Source organism: Sebastes fasciatus, chromosome 3 (genome assembly GCF_043250625.1).
Source record: "Sebastes fasciatus isolate fSebFas1 chromosome 3, fSebFas1.pri, whole genome shotgun sequence".
In the NCBI taxonomy this organism is placed as follows: Eukaryota; Metazoa; Chordata; class Actinopteri; order Perciformes; family Sebastidae; genus Sebastes; species Sebastes fasciatus.
Genome location: NC_133797.1, coordinates 16,462,829 through 16,482,649, shown reverse-complemented (window position 1 = coordinate 16,482,649; position 19,821 = coordinate 16,462,829). Strand labels below are relative to the sequence as shown.

General features: G+C 42.0%; 1 protein-coding gene across 2 annotated transcripts in view; it reads left to right on the top strand.

The window, feature by feature from the left end:
* The window catches only part of cxxc4 (CXXC finger 4), a 33,724-nt gene extending 25,017 nt beyond the window's left edge, over positions 1-8,707 (top strand). The window contains exons 3-4 of one of the 2 annotated variants that reach the window (XM_074629274.1): positions 3,529-3,591; positions 7,506-8,707. In XM_074629274.1, coding sequence (XP_074485375.1) covers positions 3,529-3,591; positions 7,506-7,550 — 108 coding nt within the window. In that variant the 3' untranslated portion in view covers positions 7,551-8,707. The remainder of the gene's footprint in view (positions 1-3,528; positions 3,592-7,505) is intronic. The other variant, XM_074629275.1, reaches the window with a different exon arrangement.
* Positions 8,708-19,821: the final 11,114 nt, after the last annotated feature.

The window sequence follows — 19,821 nt, the reverse complement described above, 5'->3', positions numbered from 1 at the left end:
TTGGTGTATTCAGAACACTGGAGCAAACATTCTTTTTGGCCGTAAACAAATAAACCACAAAGCAGAAAGATAATTTCATCACAGCAGATGCTTATTCCATTACAGTCAGTTTACTTATTATCACCCGAATTAATGTTATTGATGATTCTGTATCTGCAGGTAATATTCAAGGTTCAAGCCTTTGAGCAGTGAGTGTGTTTTCAGTTGTGATGCAGGACTGGGGGCAGTGGCGTGTGGATGACTAGATGAGTGGTCTGTCCGTGATAGCGGCCTTGGAGAGGTACCTTTTATAAACGGCATTGGGTGGCTAGAATATTGGCTACAAGCCTCAAGATGAGATTTCAACCCCCACCCACCAATGCCTGTAACGGCGCAGGTGATGGATTGCTATACCTTCCAGGTTTGAGCTTGGCAACGCCCCAATATTCCTGCAGAATAAAGTGACAGGCAATATATAACACATCAGTTAAGGCTGACTGCACCGCTGAAACTTTCCCCCCCCTCTTCCTTAGACCTGGAGATCGGCCCTGAATGTCTGGCTGGCTCTTCGTTGACTCTTTCGTTTTACCCCTCTTTCCTGTCTCTTCCTACTTTTGTCCAGTTATCCTAAAAAAGTAATCAAAGGCATTTCCCTGCCATTTTATGCTGAAATGATCACAGACTTAACTTTTCTGACTGTAGTTCTGAGGTGTCAGATTTATTTGGCGCTTTCAAGGTTCGAGGTGTGGGTGGCAAAAAAGGGAACAAATTGGCTGACCTGGGTTTGAACACAAATGCGTGCAGTTGGTTGCGACTCTGCGTGAAAGGTGTTTGTAATTATGTTTTTAAAAACCAGCGTCCAGGCGGCTAAAGCGGTGTCAACCGCAGTTTGTGTCAACAGAGAGGGGGGGCATTGGAATATATTTATATATATTTAGCTTGTCAGTGCTGCGTCCAAAGGATTGCGTTTATGAAAAGTGGCCTGGTTCCCGGTCTGTAAGTTAATAAATAATGGGTATTGTCAGGGTAATGTATGGGCCATGTGCTATAATGAGCATTCTGAAACACATCAGCACACTCCCACAGGCTGCTATTCAACCTGCCCAGTGCCACCGTCTCTCCCTGAGATTCCTCCCTTTCTGTCTCCCCCCATATCTGTCTCTGCCCTGCTTCTATCCCTTCCATCTCTACTCAGATTTTTCTGCCACACTACACATTTTTTTTTCAGGATACTTTCTCATCTCTAACACATTTTTTTTTCAGGATACTTTCTCATCTCCAACACATTTTTTTTTTTATCTCAGCATATGAGGAGATTCTTGAGAATTCCTAGACAGAAAAAGAAAGGGAGGGAAAAAGGCGAGTTTTGTAGTTGGCTGGGAAAAAAAATTCCACCCGCAATTATGGTGAATTAAAAGTTTTATGATGTTGTGCATGCTCGTGTGTGTGTGTCGGTGGGAGGGAGGGTAGGGGAGAGGAGGGGAGGGGGGCCTCTGTGACAAGGCTGGCTGGGAGCACAGAGCTGAGGGTTAGTGCCAGACATGTCTCAAGAGAAACCGGGGCACATTTGCAATCACCCCGAGTTCAAAAGGGTAATTTATTCACAGTCTGTGGTTAAAGTAGGGCTGCTCAGAATGCCAGTGGGATTCTGCCGGGAAGCAGAGTAGTAGAGACACATTATTTTCATTTTCTCTCCCCTTCTTGTTTTTTTTTTTTTTTCCTGTCTCCCTCTCTTGCTTTTTCCCCCCTCATCGTCCTCTTCATCGCCTGTTGTTGTTTCTGCGAGCCCTGTGTGGCGTCTTTTAACACACGCCGGCGAGCATATTTCACTTTTACACTCATCCGCATTGACGTCCCGGTGCTGATTGAATTTTGAGGCGCTGCGGCGTCTGCCATTATCATCCTCATCGTCTTGAGTGGTTTATCTCTGGCCCCAGCTCAGTGTGACGCCAAGGCTGCAGGGGGAAGGAGGGGCAGGGGGCCGGCGTGGGCTGGGCTGAGGGTTTGGGGAATGTTCATGTGTTTTTATTATTTGTGTGGAAAAGATACGGAGGATTGGCCTTAACCTGGATGTTTAAGATAGTGGTTGGAGGTTTATGTTGTGTGTGCACGCATGTGTAAGAGCAGCCTTTACGGAAGCTGCTTCAGTCCGGTCAGTTTGATTCTGATTCAACGTCCCGTTCTCGTCGGCGCTGTCTTCCTACCGCCTCGTCTCAATCAGCCGACGACGTGGCTTCAGCATTAACTGCACCTGCCAGGTTCGGTTAGGATCACAGGGTGTCATGGCTGCCCAGAGACCTCGCGCTGCCTCGCCAGAATCGTCAGAGAATTATTCCACCACATGTCAGTTTTACTGTGTCGTTATCACCGAAAGCCACCGGCAGACACGTAGAATACACTGCCTACTGTGGTGGTGTGGTGGGGTTAATTTGAGGTCTGGAGAAATCTCTTCCTCCTCCTTCAGTCAGTTCAATACTCGGTCGTGTGCATTCATTGCCAGAGCGGGAAATTGTCTTTCCCTCGGTGTGTCGTTGTAGCCAGGTTGTTATGTATGCTCTGCTGCAGAGGCAGCGGTGTTGACGTGAGGCTGAGCTGCTGCCACGGCGTCTTGATTTGAGGTGAAACCTCGGTGTCGCTCCCGTGTCCCTGGTGTAACACTATCAACCCTTACCTTCTCCCCACCTTTCTCTTTCCCCCTTCTCCCTTTATCCTTTTTATCCCTCTCCGTCTTTCCCTTCCTCCCCGTTGTTTCGTATTCTCGTGTCTATTCTCCCTCACTCTCCCCGGCGGTTGATGGAGTGATTTTGAAGGCGCATGCAGGTGGGGGAGCAGACAACGCCGAGCTGTGCTAATTGAGCCTTCTTTGTGCCTGGTCACTGCAGTGTGCTGAGGCGAGGAGGCCCAGGAGTGAATCCAAGCAGCACTCAAGAGCCCCACTGGATCGATAACGCGGGAACTTAACAAAACAGAGACATGCCGAGTGCCCAGATCAGGGTCATTATTGTCTCTGGCGAGCCGCACTTCCACCAGGGACTGATCAATGTGAGAATATGGATCAAGATAAACATTCTCACCTCCCATTTCTCTCCTCTTTGCCTCAGCTCTTGGAGCATCACGTTCTAGACCAAAAGAGCAGAGCTTAAGGCTCAAAGTGCCCCATATCCAATGTGGATGTGCACACCATATCCATAACATTTGAAGTATACGTGCCTGGTGCGCTCTCTTCCATGTGCCTTAATAGGAAGACTTAGGTTTAAATTCATATGTTTTATAGGACGTTTTTGAAGATCAATGTTCTCTCTTTTAAGAACTGTGTTTGATTCCCAGACTTGGCTTTTATATGTAAACTTGAAATGTGCTAAACCGCAGATTAGTCTCATTTAGAGCTGCAACAATTAATCCATTAGTTGTTAACTATTAAATTAATCAACTATTTTGATAATCGATTAATCAGTTTGAGTAATTTTTTTAAGAAAAAAATGTCAAAATTCTCTGATGTCAGCTTCTTAAATGTGAATATTTTCTGGTTTCTTTACTCCTCTATCACAGTTAACTGAATATCTTTGCGTTGTGGACAAAACAAGACATTTGAGGACGCCACCTTGGGCTTTGGTAAATACTGATCGACATCTTTCACCATTTTCTGACATTTTATAGATCAAACAACTAATCTATTAATCAAGAAAATAACCGACAGATTAATCGACTGGAAATCATTTTTAGTTGCAGCCCTAGTCTCATTGCCTTCCAGGCTTCATGTCTTTTGCTTAATTTTTGTCGTCAAAAATGTCTTGTAGCATCACCATGTAACCCCTTTACTATTTAATTTTATCAGAGAAACATACATTCAGTTTGCCAGTTTATTAGGTACACCTAGCTAAAACCATCGTGACGGTTGTAATGTGTTCAGTTTTTGTTGAAAGAGAGGTGTTGATTCAAATTCATGGTCATTTTGGAGGATTCAGTTTGTGATGCTGTTGAATTGTATTGTGTTATACTGACAGGTGTTTCTATTATGTTTTTCCAGCGTAGACTAAATAACGGAAACACCTCTCTGTAATTTCATTGAATTTAGATATCTAAAAATCTTCAATCATATTACATTTTATTTGTTCAGCATTTGTATCATTTTGTGCTTCTCTCTACAAGAAGAATACAACCAAGTATCAGACTGTAAAGTGCCATATGTAGTCATACACACATCATCCATGTAAAGCCTAGGGACACGGTTATGTCTTTTTCATTCTGGGGACCTGGAGTGAAACAATAGTTTAGAAACTCTTATTCTACAGTACACCTATGGCAACCACATAGGATCACAACAAACACATTCAAATGTATCTATAACACTGATTTCCTTATGGTTCAGGTGATTAGAAAACTCACAATGTAACTATGATCAAATCTGGCACCTTTGTGTCATGCCACTCACCAATCCTTTCGGTTTTTCTCAACCATCAAATATCTTAAAAAGCAGAAATTACATGAAAATCCATCTATCAAAGCCTTCCCAAAACGATAAAACACAATTGCTGAGGCTACGATGACATAACAAGGGGACAGGCATCAGCCCATTGCAATTAGGCAAAAGAGGAAACATCAGATCTGTGAGAGCGTCTTGACCCTCCAACACATGATGGTGTTTCATTTTATCCGTGGCTTTAAATTGGTGATGATGGTATCCTGCTGTTCTGGGTCCCTCCATTATTCACTTGGAAGGATAATAATAATTGCTTAATGTGGTGTGAAAAAATGGCTGCTACACACATAGGAAGGAAAGTACGTGTCCATTACTAGTGTGATGGCGAGGCAGCACCTGTCTACATGCGGTTGACCTTTAAGGACGGAGTTTAGATTCCCTACCTACACAGACAGCATATCCTCATTCAGCGGTTCGTAGGATATCTTACAAAAAGTTATTCCTAATTTTTGTGCGTTTTTCTACGAATGTCCAGCAACACGTGAAGCATGTGTCAATTTCTGCTCAATACATGCATTCAGTCTTTTCAAAATAAACCAACTCCCATCTTCACAGGAAACAACTTAGTCAGGTTTAGGAAAATATCGACATGGTTAGGTTTAAGCAACAAAACTAATTAAGTTAGGTTTAGGCAACAAAAGTATTTAGTTACCTCTAGTTACCTCTTCCTTACGGGACATTTGTCACTCTTTATACTTCCTGGACTTTGTAAATATGTCCTCTCTTGTTTACGTTGGGAATCTGAAACGGCTGAAGTGCTATTTGTGAAAAGGGTAGTTGTATAACTGTACGTCTAAAATTTCCAACTCACATGTTTAAAAAAAAAAAACCCTATCTGGTATGTCAGTGTAAAGATCTTTACACACCGAGGGGCGTGACGAATAAACAACACGAAAATGCAAAATACTCACCTGTGAATGTTATATATCTAGGGCTTTTATTGCTTGCATTCTGCGCAGGTTGAAATGACTAATAAAGTTTGTCGTTCTGGTTCGGCACATACGAACTACGGAGCCTCCGTGTTCTTGTTTCGTAAATATAGGCGCAACACAACCCGTTCTGCACAATGTGATTGTTGATGCATTTCTTCGCAGTGTGAAAGCTCAGAAAACCTAATTCCCAAAAAATGATTTGCTTTTTCGCTACATAATATTTGCGTTGTGTTTTAAAGTATTCATGACAAAAATAAAAGTTTAAAAAAATAATTGATATATATACTAGGGCTGAGTGATATGACTGGAATAATCGTCATAAGATATAAATATTCATAAGAATATTTTTTACAATATCAATATATCACAATTACAACATGGCAAATATAAAATTACATATTAATACAAATACATACAAATAATCAAACTTTTGTTGATCTAAATCAGTTGTGGTCTACTGTAATCTAGGGCTGCAACTTATGATTATTGTCATTATGGGCTGTGGACTTGTTTGCTCTACAAAGTGTCAGGAAATTGTGAAAAATGCTCATCACATGTTCGCAGAGCCCAAGGTTATGTTCTCGTTTCGTCAGAACAAAGTTAAAAACCCGAAGATGTTCAGTTGTCTGTATATAAGACCACCAAAAGCAGGATGTCTTTGCGTTTGAGAGGCTGTGACCAGCAAATTTGTGGCATTTTTGTTTTTAGTTAAAAAATTATTTAAGCGTCTAATCATCGAAATTGTTGCTCATGCATTTTCTGCCAATCAACTAATTGATTAATGGACTAGTTGTTTTAGCTCTACTGTTAGGGCGTTGTAATATATTGTTATTGTATCAATATCGTGATAGGAGACTAGATTTTGTCTTACATTTCGGATATCATAATATGGCATAAGTGTCGTCTTTTCCTGGTTTTAAAGGCTGCACTACAGTAAAGTGATGTCATTTTCTGAACTTACCAGACTGTTCTAGCTGTTCTATTATTTGCCTTTAGCCACTTAGTGATTATATCCACATCACTGATGATTATTTAACAAAAATATCATTGTGTAAATATTTTGTAAAAGCGCCAACGGTCAACCTTACAATCTCGTCACAATATCGATATAGAGGCATTTGGTAGAAAATATCTTGATCTTTGATTTTCTCCATATCGCTCAGCCCTATCTACATTTGTTTTTTGTAAAACAAAAAAGACGTAATAACGCATTGCGTTTATTTTTCTATTTTTCTAACTGTAAATGCTACAAATACTTTGAATCATTCATTCGGAAAACAGAATTTTGCAAAATAGTACCATGTTATGATCATATATGAATCCACCAAAAGACAACATACGTTAATATTAAATTATTGCCCATCCCTACTGTAAATAATGTTTACATGTGGTCCATAAGCTGTATAAGCTTGAGTGTAGGAGTCTGGTGCTAAAGCTCTCATCAGCATGCCTTTAAGGAGCCACAGATGACACTTGGTATTAAAATGTCAAATTGCCCTCCACTCAGACTAAAGTGATTTTAGTTGTGATTATGCACTATTTCCCCCCTGTCAACAGCGAGAAAAAAAATAATCAAAAAATGTGCTAATTGGTCATGGGGATTGGTGGGAGACTTCAGTATTTTATGTCTTTGACTTCCAAATGAGTTTGGGAAAGGAGAGGCTGTCACTCTGGCATAGAGGTTTTGGGGAGGAGGAGGAGGGGCGGCTGCTGGCGCGGGCTCAAATTGAAATGATGCACTGTTCCCCCTCACTGCGGCTAGAGCTCGCAGTAATTAAATGCCTCATTGTTGCTTCTTGGGAATTTGTATTGAATATTTCATCCAGCGTAATGATTATTTGGGTGTGGGTGGGACGTGGATGTAATCACCTTGGCTGGCTCTTTGATGAAATACTTGGTTTGGTGGTTGGGCTTTATAGCCGCTTTAAGTGCCCTTCTGGGTTTTTACTTTGCTTCATACCCATGCTATTTCAAACTGCAGTGCTGGTTCTAATATTATTGATTATTGGCTTCCAAATTTGTCTGAATGTATGTATGCTTTTTTTGCACAGACAATGCCATGACCTTGAAATCCGCAAATTAAAATGCGCCCTTCATTTTTTGTCTCCCCACAGAGGACGCCGGTAAACACCGGCGAAGCTTTTCGGTGGTTCTTTTAGAGCTGCGAGCCATGGCTGCCCCATCCAGCCGTAGGAGGGCAGGTGGGACTCTTGACTCTCTGCCAGGAGCACTTGATGGGTTCACAGAGCCCAACGCGCCCCCAACACGTTTGGGGAGGACGAGAGAAGAAAAGTGGACAGACAAAAAGATAAATGAAAACATAATGGTGTTGTTTTAACTCTGTAATTTCCTTTTCTGTGTAATTATTGTACCTTTTGACAGTATCATAATGTATATTTTTGGTGTCTATGAATGTGTTTTCAGTGTTGTGGCTGTAGGTTTACAGCCAATCCTATGTAAAGGACTCAAACAGACAGACAATCATACAATCATACTGATTCCGTCAAACCGAAGAGGCCACAAGGATTGATGATATAACAAACACAACACACTTTACTCTGGAGCAATAATCTATTCTGTTGATTATTCTTCAACCTTTCATTTCTTTTTGACTCTTGAATTATTTTATCAAACTGAATCATCTTCTAGTTTTGTCTTTTATTCCATCTGGAAGTTTTTTAAATGCCACTCTAATGTTAAAGACCGTCGCCGGCGATGTGATGTGTCTCGTTGAGAACAATGACGGGAAGGACGGCAGCTTCTGTGACGGACTTGTTGACGTGTTTCCTCATTTTAAGTGGACTCACTGCAGAACAGGGCACATTGTCTTGTGTGGTGAGTTGCACTGCTTTAAAATCCAATTGGCCGTCATTTGATTGTGACAGCAGCGGAGGTTTATGAGTCATGCTGCTGTCGGGAGGTCATATTCTCAAAGATGATCTCAAAGTACATGTTTTTTAACAAAACTACGTAGGTCATCAAACCTCTTTTTTTATTCCACTAAAGGTTGTAACTGTCTAAAAGGTAGAGAGTAATGCCAGTAAAGGAATTGTATGTTATGTTGAAAACACTCAAATTTAGAATTAATTACAGTACACTATACATATTTGACATATCAGATGTTGTTCTGGAGCTAAGGGATAGTCTGGACTTTTCTCCTGCAAAGTAACGTTAACACATTCCAAAAACTAAATTATTCAATAAGTTACTCATTGTCTTAAACCCTATTGTTGCATGTGTAAATGTGTTTTGGTTTTAAAGATTACTAAGAATTTGTATATTGTTGTTGTGATGCTTTTATGTGTTAAAATAAAAAAAAAAATGACTTCAGTAAAAAACAGTAAATGTTTGATTTGGCTGAATCACCAACGACAGGAAAAAAAAATCAGTGATCAATTATGAACACCTGATAAGGAAAAGATCCTATTTTTTTTCCTCCCGCAAAGCATCAACAGGAATAACAACCAGGAGGAGACGGGAGGAATGTAACAGCATTGGTTACCTCCCCAGTCACGTAGTCCCTTGAATACTAAAATGTTGCACGGAGAAGAGTGGTTCCCAGAGGCAGCAGACTTTAAAGGACTAGTGAAATCCCATGTGGTTTGTCATGCTGGAATGCTCTTGGGGGGGAGAACAGGAGGGTGGTGGTGGTGTGGTGGTGGTGGGGGGGGGGGGGATGACGAGGGGAAGCGGGTGGGGGCTGAAGCGAGACAGGCTCCTGAGATAGCTTGAGCAACTGAGCGATTGCCGGGTCTTTGGGTTTCAGGGGTAGGGAGTGGGAGTAGTTATGGCAAGATGGGGAGGGAGGCAGTAGGAGGGAAAGAGAGGACAGAGGCACATTTGGGCGGTAGCTGAGGTGGGGAGGGGCGTCAATGCTGAGGCGAACGAGCAGAGAAGGAGGAAATCATCCGGGACCGACTTCTCCCCTGACTGAGCACGCTTGCCATCACCCAAATTGAGCTGCTGACTGGTTAGGGCCAGCCAGGAAGACGACTTGAAGTGCTCTGTGTTGGCGGCAATGTTGCGTCTGAGGCGCCCAATCCCCCTCGTTGGTCATCAGAGGTTGAGAACGTGCATCAGAGGTACGCTGGCTCGCTCACTCCCTGGCCGGTGAGATTAAATAACATCAGAGACAGCTCTCTCTAATCCTTCCCCCCCGCCCCCCACCTCCCACTATGCGCTCTGGAACTGGGATTTAAAGTCCTCAGGCCCCAGTGGTAATGTTCAGTTTCCTGCTTCAGACAGGCAGAGACAGAGGCGGAGGACATAGCAGGACTACATTAGCACGTTAGCGGGGTGGTGGGAATACACAATGAGCCCTCGCTCCTTATAAGGTTCAAGGTTCATTCAGGAAAATTACTATCACGTATATTGACCTAAATCACATGGAGATGACCCTGTTCCTCACCCGGTCTCCACCAAACCAATTTTCTCAAAACTGATTTTTAAGCTATGTATTACTCGAAGAACTTGAAGAGTTAAAGGTTCTCTGCACAACATTCAGAGCATTAATATAGCAGCAAACTACTATGTAAAGATATAGCGGAGGAATATCTACCTGAGCAGAGAATGAATACGCTCTTCCTCTGTGTGTGTTGTAATCTGAGCTTCTCTGTGCTTTGTTGACATCGCCGGGCCAGCCGCGCATGCCTTTTAGTGCAGGTGAGGGTGCTCCACTGGTTAGCTCACAGATGCTGCTTGGCAATGCGAACATATGGCGATTACAGCTCATAATACCGTCCCGACTGACGGCATCTTTGCAGAAGCATAGCACCCATGCTCCGGGGTGCTATGCTTCTGCAAAGAAGCTGCTCCCCCCCACGCCCCCAGGTAAGCACTCTCTGTCAGCACTGTTGCCATTGTTTGCACGGTTAAAGGCGTTAGCTGCGAGCCGCCGGCTAAGCCATCGCCATGTTGAGAGCCATGTGGAGGCAAAAGATATGCTCTCCTACAGAGTTCGGTCTAGACCTGCTCTATATGAAAAGCGTCTCGAGATAACTTCTGTTATGATTTGACGCTATATAAAAATAAATTTATTTGAATTTAGAATTTCGCACCTTTAAATAGAAGATTAATAAAAAAAATAGAAGAAAAAGAATACATTATATATATATGTGTTAAGAATGGAGTACGACCAATGGCAGCAATTAGCATAGCTTAGCAAGGATGGGAAAACAGCTGGCCTGGCTCACTCCACAGTTCAAGAATAACCCTACCAGGTCCTTTTCTCTATGCTGTGTTTCCACTGCAGATGGCACCCCCTCAGTGTAGGATTCTCAGCTGATCACTGCAACGACGTGACATCATCTTCAACGGGGATCTCGCTGAATCATTTCAATGGCAACCAACCAGAGGAACAACAACACTTTGTCAATTGTATGGCGTAGTAAACGTAGTGTGCCATATTTTTGTGTGCTGTCATTTTTTTTAAAATCTAGGTTGAGTAAATTAAAAATTGCGGTTGCAATTGACGGTAGGTTGACTGTTTAACAACGGCGGATTTGTGCAGGATGACCCGTGTCATGCTAGCGATGATTCTCTCTGACCAATCAGTGGTCTGCAGCGTTTTAACTCCAAAGTGGTACCAAGAATGGAGCGGTTCTATTGGTACCATCCACAACTTTTACTAATGTAAACATGAAAAATAACCATTCTAATGTGTAATGAACTAAACTGAACTGCTTGGTGGAAATGCGAATTCATTAATTTCTTTAATTTGTACAAAAACAGTAATGAAACAACAATATTTGATTTTAGAGGGAGTTGCACGCTGTAATTATTTCTTGACGATTTACTGATTTGGGAATTTTTGATTGCACTAATCGCCAAAGCTACAGAAATAAGATCCAGGTTGTAAAAAATAGGGATGGTAACTTAAAGTGAAGTGTTGTTTTATTCTACATCCTAACACTAAGAGGGATTACATTTTAGACCACTTGAGGTAAAAAAAACAAAAAACATAATAAAACATAGCCCTCATATACCATCAGCCTATAAAGACATTGTTATGGCTAAGCAAACAAAAATTATCATCCAATATTCTCTCTTTTTAGCTCAGTTTTGATCTCTACCAACTCAATAGAAAAAGCGCTGGTTCTTTATCTTGTTGACTTTCTTTACTAGTCGTCACTGGTTACAGTACTAATAAAGAAAGCTCTCTATAATTACCATCAAACTAACTAAAGCCTACAAAATTTGGGTAGGGGCAACAGAATGAGCTAAAAGCACCTACGCTAAGCACCTTTCACACTATGCAACATAGCTCATAAGACATATATGTTTGTCATTTACTTGATTCATTAATTTTCGTTTTTTCATGCCTCTGAGAGTGTCAGTGCTGCTTTCTGGGATGCTGGAGCAATGTGGATCCTTAAATTCTTCTGCTAAATATCAACAAAACCTCCTGTTGACCCAGATTATTGAGGAATGATGTAATCCTGTTTGAGAAATATCATTTGACAGATAATGTTGTACTAGCTTTCAATGAATGCTGAAATGCAATTTTTAGCTGTGAACTCGATTTGAACCCGACTGCATTCACACACACACACACACACACACACACACACACACACACACACATGAAGTTTGCTGATGATTACAATAAGTCACCAACGTGAAGCCAAATAGTGGAGCGTTTCTGGAGATAAAATCGATCAACTGGAGAGCAGAAAGCTGAAATGACATTCAGACAAACGAATCATTAATTAGTGCCATCCCGTCATTATCACATATGTGCCACTGGACTGATATCTGAAACTGTACTTGTCCTGTTGACATGAAAAAGATGTTGAGCTGGATGCTTTCCAAATTATAGCAGGAAACTAATTTTTTTCCCTTGACCCTCCCAAGATCCTGTCTGCAAACCTAAAGCTCGGCATACACTGTACGATTTTAGCACGCTTCTGGCCCGAATTTTGAGCCGCACGACTCATTTTAGAGTCGGACCGAATTTCAGCTTCGTCAGTCGGCGTGTAAAGGGGGGACCGAGGACCGATTAACTCCTCCCGATTGGCCGTCGGACAGTCGGATGAATTTTCTGACATGTCAGAAATTTTGGTCGGCCATCCACAGGCTCCTGCACAGTTGAAGCAGAGCCACGAGCCGAATCCCCAACGTTAGTGCCTTTTTTTCTACTTCTTTTTACAGTAATCGGAGCGTACATATGTACATATAGTAAAACTTGGCAAGCTTACCTTCAATTCTCTCTGCAAAATCAACAAGCCATACTGTCCACGTCTTCTTAGCCACCTGCGAGTCCATGTACGCTGGCACCTCTTTTTTATTTTTATTTTTTTAGACTTTTCAGCAGACAGGACGGCACAGATGATCAAGGCAGAACATTTCTGCCTTGTTAGCATCGTGACCCGTACAGACCATGGATGTATAAAGAGAACAGACCTCTGCTAGCAAACAAACTTTACCTGCCTCGGAGCTTTCAAAAGAATCTTTATTGACAATTGTCAACAGCCAGAACGGTCCGCAGGGGCCGACGATCGGACCGTACAGCGTGAGCACATAAATCGTGATCTTTGGCTTTACATCGCAAACGATCTACTCATACTTTAGGAGCAGGTATTACACAACAACATTTCTAAAATCGTACAGTGTGTGCCCAGCTTAAGAGAGGCTGGACACCAGCTGTCACTCAATAAACTCCAGAATGAATAAAGGCTCCTGTGATGCCACTCATGCCACTTGGTGCCAGGGGTTAGTGTGCCAATCAGATGTGCTTACCCTCTCTGTGTCCTCCACAGAAATGCAGAGTCTCTGTGATAATCCCTTTAGGGATTTTGACTGAGAGCGCTCCCTCACTCTACTGGCATACTTCTTGTCACTGAGCAGTGGAAAAATCCACACATCTTCCTGCGAGGAGGCGCTGAGACAGGACACGTACCATCGAAAAATTAAAGCAATACTGCAGAAATGAAATAACAGAAATAAAATAATTAACCTAAACTGTTTCTATCCTATGTTCTAATTTCAAGGTTAAAACCATCTTTACATTTTTTTTTTGTCATTTTATCAACCCCTTCAATAAAATTGAAATGTTTGTGTAATAAATCCAAATTTCCCTTTTTCATCTCCAACTGCAAATTTGCACATACTTACAACGCACATAACACTTTCCCACTCTGAGTCGCTCGCACACAGAGGACAGAGAATGAGACCGAGAGAGAACAACACGTAGCGCCTCCCTCCCCTCCTCCCTACCTCGTCTTTCATTATTTATTTACTGTCTGCAGTTTTTCCATCGCACGCATATTGATGCAGAGAAAGCAGGGTGTGAGTGCGTGTCAGAATCATTTCCTGACGAGGGAGACAAGGTGGAAGTAATCAGCAGAGCGCTGATGCAATATGACAGCCCCTAGAACCGCTGGTACACAGTTAAGAGCAGGAGGGAGAAGAAAAACATCTCCTCACTGAAGGAAGCGGCAAGATTTGCACAAGCGACATTTGGGTGGAAAGTAGATTTACAAAGTTCTGAAAGTTTGTGGGAAGAAAATCGTATTCTTGGGCTGTTTGGTCTGAGCTCATCTCTGAAATTTTATCCTAAAGTTGAAAAAAAAAAAATCTGTAGCAAGACAGTGTATTATATGTTTAAAAAAAAAAAAGAAGATATATCTCTATAAGGCCATTCAACAAGCTACATTAGCTGTCCATTTGTTTAGAAAATGTTTTAGTGCTTCCACTTCAGCCCACTGCTTTTGTTGCACCCTCAGGGAATTTAAGTAATTTGAAATATATGTAGTGAGTAAGTGCTGGTTTTCACAATCGTGACCAATGTCCAGATTTTTCGTGATGACGAAATTCCCCATAGGCAACAATAATAAGAGCAGACATTTCTGAAGAAATTCAATCAAATAAAGTCAAACTTTTCAGTCTGTGGGTATGTGCAGCACGGAGAGGAGGACACAGACGAGCAGGGTCTTCAGAGAAGCCAGCAAGGCGCCTGGCTGGAATGATCTTTCTCCACTAATCTGACTATTTCTCTCTCTCTTTCTCTCTCTCGCTCTTTCTCTCGCTTTCTCTCCGAGGCAGGCGTAGAATGATTAGTTATCCTGCAGCCATCACAGAGTGAGACGCAGTGAGACGGCCAACTCTTTCCCCGACCTCTCCCCGTGTAACACACCTGTACATATCTCCTTCACACATCTGTACATCTCTTTCCCATACATTTCTATCTCTGTCTCTGTCATCACCTTTCTCTGTCTCTCATATATGTAGCGAAAGCCTCACCCTGTCACACACTCTCACACACACACGCACACACACACAGACACACAGTATAGTACAGGTTATATACACACTAAGGGTGGGAAAAAGAATTGATTCTTTTTTACGATTTTGAAATTTTTTAATGCCAGAATCGATATATTTGCTTCATTTGAGTCTATACGGAGGAAGAAGGAAGTTACCGCTTCTATTGTTGTAGCCTGAGTAACGTGACGTCATATCCGTTCCGTAATTCGTCAACCAAAACAAACCGCAGTTGGCCGCAACAAGAGGTACAAAACAGCAGAGGGTCAGCATGGATACCATTTGAACCCCCACACAAAGTGGTAAACACTACACATATAGTAAAGTATGGAAACACTTTGGGATTCACATATTGCAGGAAAAGCGGAGCTAGACATGATGGCTAAAGCTGCATGCTAACTCTGTCATGGACAGGAAACGTTATCGTATTGCGGTAACGTGCGGTCAAGCCAGCCGTCACTCTCATCTCCGTGGTCAAATCGGCCGACGCTACCCCCTTATACTGACATGTATGTTAAATACAGCCCTAATGGAGCTGATCATGGATGTATAAGGAGAACAAAGCTGACGGGGAAAGCAAGTATACACGTGTGACTACGTCTGGTTTTCTAAATAAGGTGTTAACAAAGGGAACTGTATATACTAAATACATATATGGAAATAAGATTGATTGGATTGTATTCACCAGAAATATAAAACATTGCATGTCCCTTATAAATTAAAAAGAAAATACCACTAATTTGTGAACTTTTTAATGCATTAATGTCGATATTTTTCAAATTAAAAGTCCCTAGAAGTGTATGATTCAACTTTTTCTCATGGTCTAGTGTTAAAAAAGTTAATCATAATATCGAATCACAATACTTCTAGAATCGCAATACATATCGAATCGGCACCCAAGTATCGTGATAGTATTGAATCGGGAGACAGGTGTATCGTCCCAGCCCTATTACACACACGCACACACACACGTGCACAGACACCATCTGCTCATCCTGACAGGCACAACCTTCCTAGGTGTAGTAATTGATGAATGAGGAAGACGGTGCATTTAGGGTCTCCCTGCCTCTCCTATTCACATGCCGACCCGAGAGAGCAAACGGGTAAACTCCACGCTCAAACGCACACACTTGTGCACACAGACGCACACACCAACACATTGGAACACATACAGAGAGGTGTGTAAGCATGCTGATTGATTGATTGGGGCGGTGGGTTTCATGACGGCTGGCAACATTTCTCCACATCATGTCAACGCCCCTGGCAGCACGAGTCTCAGAGTGATCTCTGAGGAATTAGGCAATCAAAGTCAGCAAGGCTGGATTCCAGGGTGGTGCCCGTGCAACAGACTAAACTGATTTAGAATAACTGAAAATGTCCTTTTTTTCAACCCCGAAATTCCATACCAACGTGCTATTTAGTACGCCAATACAGTGTGTGAGATTTTTTAGTATGTCCAAGACCTTATATGAAAACAATAGTACGTAAATTGTATACCATTTCCGGTGAAATATTATAGTATGAAAAAGCTGGACACTACAACGACATAAATATCCCACAATGCAATGCGGTAGTGACTCTGTAACGTCAATAATGCTTCAGTTTAAGTGTAAGTATTCACTTTAACTTTTCGCTTTTGTTCTCCAACCGGCAAGGAAGCTCTCAGGAAGTGACGACGTAAATTAATGCTCAGTGTGTCCGAAAAGATATTACTGTACTGTATACTACTACTACTGTTTATCACACAAACGTATGTTAAATGATAGTACACATAATGTATTGTGTCAAAGCAGGGTTTTTAAACTGATCATATCCGCAGAACCCCGCACCGGGGCAACCTTTAGCGTCTGCAAGGGACGCACTGGGCTTTCAACTAACTCCAATGTAAACCCATTCGCATCATTATTAGAGGGTCAGAGCAACTGATGTAGTATAAAGAGCAAGAAAGTCTGCGTAGGGGAGGGGAGTTTGGATGGGTCAAACAAACACAGGACTTTCACCAAGGAGATCACTGTTGTGTTGTTAAGTGTCCTGTATGAAACCATGTCAATGTTGACTTATTTTACCTTAGTTTTGTTACTTAACTTCACTAACGGCAGTTACGTTACCAGTTATGTTACAAATGTAGTTATTTTACATAACAAACATACTTTTTTAACCCAAACCTGACTTAGTCTTAAGCCCCATGCTGAATTCACACCAGAGCAGCGGCAAAGTACGGCCTGCGGCGAACTGCCACGCAATGTCTATGAAAAAACTGCGGCGGTCGCTCCCGAGCTCAGCATGCTGTGGCCATTTGAAATTGCGGCCAAACATACTTTGGGAAAAGTTTAATTTTTACCAGCGAAGTGCAGCCAGAGAGGACCTGCAGACAATCAATAAACAGATCCTGTGACTGTGAAATGTTGACCTACTGTATGTTACAAAGAATTTCTTCCCACCTGAAACACATGAACACGCAAAACACCGCAAAAAAAAAAAAATGGAATTATTGTGGCGAGCCGCACTTCGCCGCTGCCTGGTGTGAATTTGGCGTTACCTATGATGGAAGTATGTATGTAACTGTTAGGGACTAAGCAGTGAGGCAACGAGGAAACAGGAGTTGTTGAACTGGGCTGTTTCAGAATTTAATAACTAGGTCTATAAAAGAGGTTAAAGCAACATAACTAAACTTACTATCACAACTAAACAAGGTGTTGACTGAACAAAACTGACCTCCACAGTGACACATGTATAGGGGCTTGGCCAAACCAAATAGCACACAAAGGGTAACCAAGATGGACACTAACTATTACTTAAAACAAAGCAGAACTAACTAAACCCAAATTGATCAGGTGTGGTTGGCTGCAAATTAAACTAACCTGTGTAGGTAGCAAACTAATGAGATGAGAAAGTGTGAACTGGAATGATATTACCCTGTGTGGCTGTGACCATCACAGCAACCAGCGGAAACTGGACGTTTCCTGTGAACACGGAAGTTTATTTTGGAAAGACATGATGCATGTAACCAGGGGAAACTGACATGCCTAGAGCGGCATAGTTTGAAGCGTGGGGGCACTGACCAAGCAGCGGTATTTGATGAGTTGGGAGTGAGAATGTGTTGCATGGGGAAATCACACTACCTGGACTGGAGGGTAAGGCATCGATAGCTAACGGAATTACAGTTCCTTCAACATATTTGGCAAAGCAAATGAAAAGTAAGCAAACATGTTTTGCAGGAGACAGTGTGCACGCAATGCAGCACAAAGTGGCTTAAATCCATTTAGTCATCCCTTCAGGTCCAGTGGGTGTAGCCTGCCTTTCACTTGCCCACACTATCATTCAGAGTTCCACAACATTAAACATATTCACAACACCATTCAAAATAATCCATCACCATTTCAATCCGTAAGAGCTCCGACACCTCGCAGCCATTGAAGAGAATAGGATTCAACAAGACAAAGTTTTAGTTCTCAGTTAATGGAGAAACTGGCAGTGTGACAAAATGTCATATTTACATTAATCAAATGTCAAAATATGGTGCAAAATATGTGATTCATAGAAATCTCTTCCAGATTTGTTTCTGCCAAAGTTTCAGAATATAGAACAGAAAAACTCGTGGCTTGATGGATTTATAATATTTCTTCTTCAAATTCTAGCACAAAAAAAAGCAATACTGTAAGTTAAAACAGCAGTGGGTAGAAATGAAGCAAACATGATTAAATAAAGTTATTTTTACAAAACGGTCACTATATCCTGACAGTAGTGCATGAGACAGGTAATCTGAAAAAAATCATGTGCCTCTGTGTCCACCGGTGTTCCTAATGGCATCTGCAAGTTTTCACAGACCGGAGGAAAACAAGCAATCAGAGCTGATCTGGTGTCTGCCGTCCAGCTGCCGTCTTTGAGAGCCGGCTGTCAATCGCTCGCAGTCTCCGATCAAACGGTCAAACTAGGCCCCGCTGATCAAATATGAATCAATATTCTGTTACTGTAACGCCTATTTCTCTCCTAAAATGTTTTCAGAAACATCTTGTAGTGTACTGTTTAGCTGTAAAATTAGAAAGTTTGTGACTCGACAGCCACGTTGAGATCAGTTGAAGAAATACCAAGCACCGCCCCCCAGCCGGGGCACAGCCAATAGGAACGCTCTCTCAGAAAAGACCTGTGATTGGCCAAAGTCTCCAGTCACATTTAGATTTTTAAAGCCTGAAAACAGAGCCATGAGGCGGTGCAGAAGTCTAGCTATCTCTCAGAACACTTGAATTACAATATGCTGAAAGGTTATTATGGAATATTTGCCCAATGACGCCAGAAATATACTGACTACTGAAGCTTTAAGCATAGAATATTTCCCTTTCTCTGCCTGATGCATTATTCCCTCTTCATCTAACCCTCACCCCAACCTTGCTGATATAAATAGATAAGTTAAGTAAATAAATATATATATTCCTAATTTGAATAGACTGAGGGGCGCAGCACAGCTCGGTTGTATGTGGGATGATGGAAAGGTTATAAACGCCGACAAACAATATCTCTAAAGAAGCTCTCATTCACTTATCTCTCAAGGTATCACTCATCCTTCAACTTATCCACCCGTCCTTTCATCCATGCATCGACCTATCTATTCATCATCTGTCCATCCATCTATCAGCTGCTGCACTAACCCACCCACCCATACATCCACCCACCACGTCTAGCCAAGTGAGCCAATGAACTCATTACCTCCTGCTATGAAAACAAAGACACACCACTTGGCTTTGTTGCTATCACTGACCAAAGACTTACAGCGCGACATCAAAACTGTGGTAACATCATGCGCACGTTTGGTGAACGTATAGCCGAGTGTTGGGAAGAGGAGGTGGAGGAGTGAAGAGGAAGAACAGGGAGGGTCCAAGTGTCAGGTCCCATTGGGGTCAGAGGATGGCGGCTACATTTACCAAAGCAAACAGCCCAGAGGAGCAGAGTACTTCACCTGTCGCTGTGGATTACTCCATTATCACATCCACCAGTCTCACAGTGTCCCATTCCAACCACTCACTATTCAAAATTCATACAACATGCAGAATTGTGGGCTCTATGAAATGTTAAACTGCGGCAGGGCTCAAATTTTAAAAGAGGCATTGAGATAGTTGACGTGAGAGGAGTTGACTATGTTATCCATGTGAAACCGCTTAAACAAAGTAGATG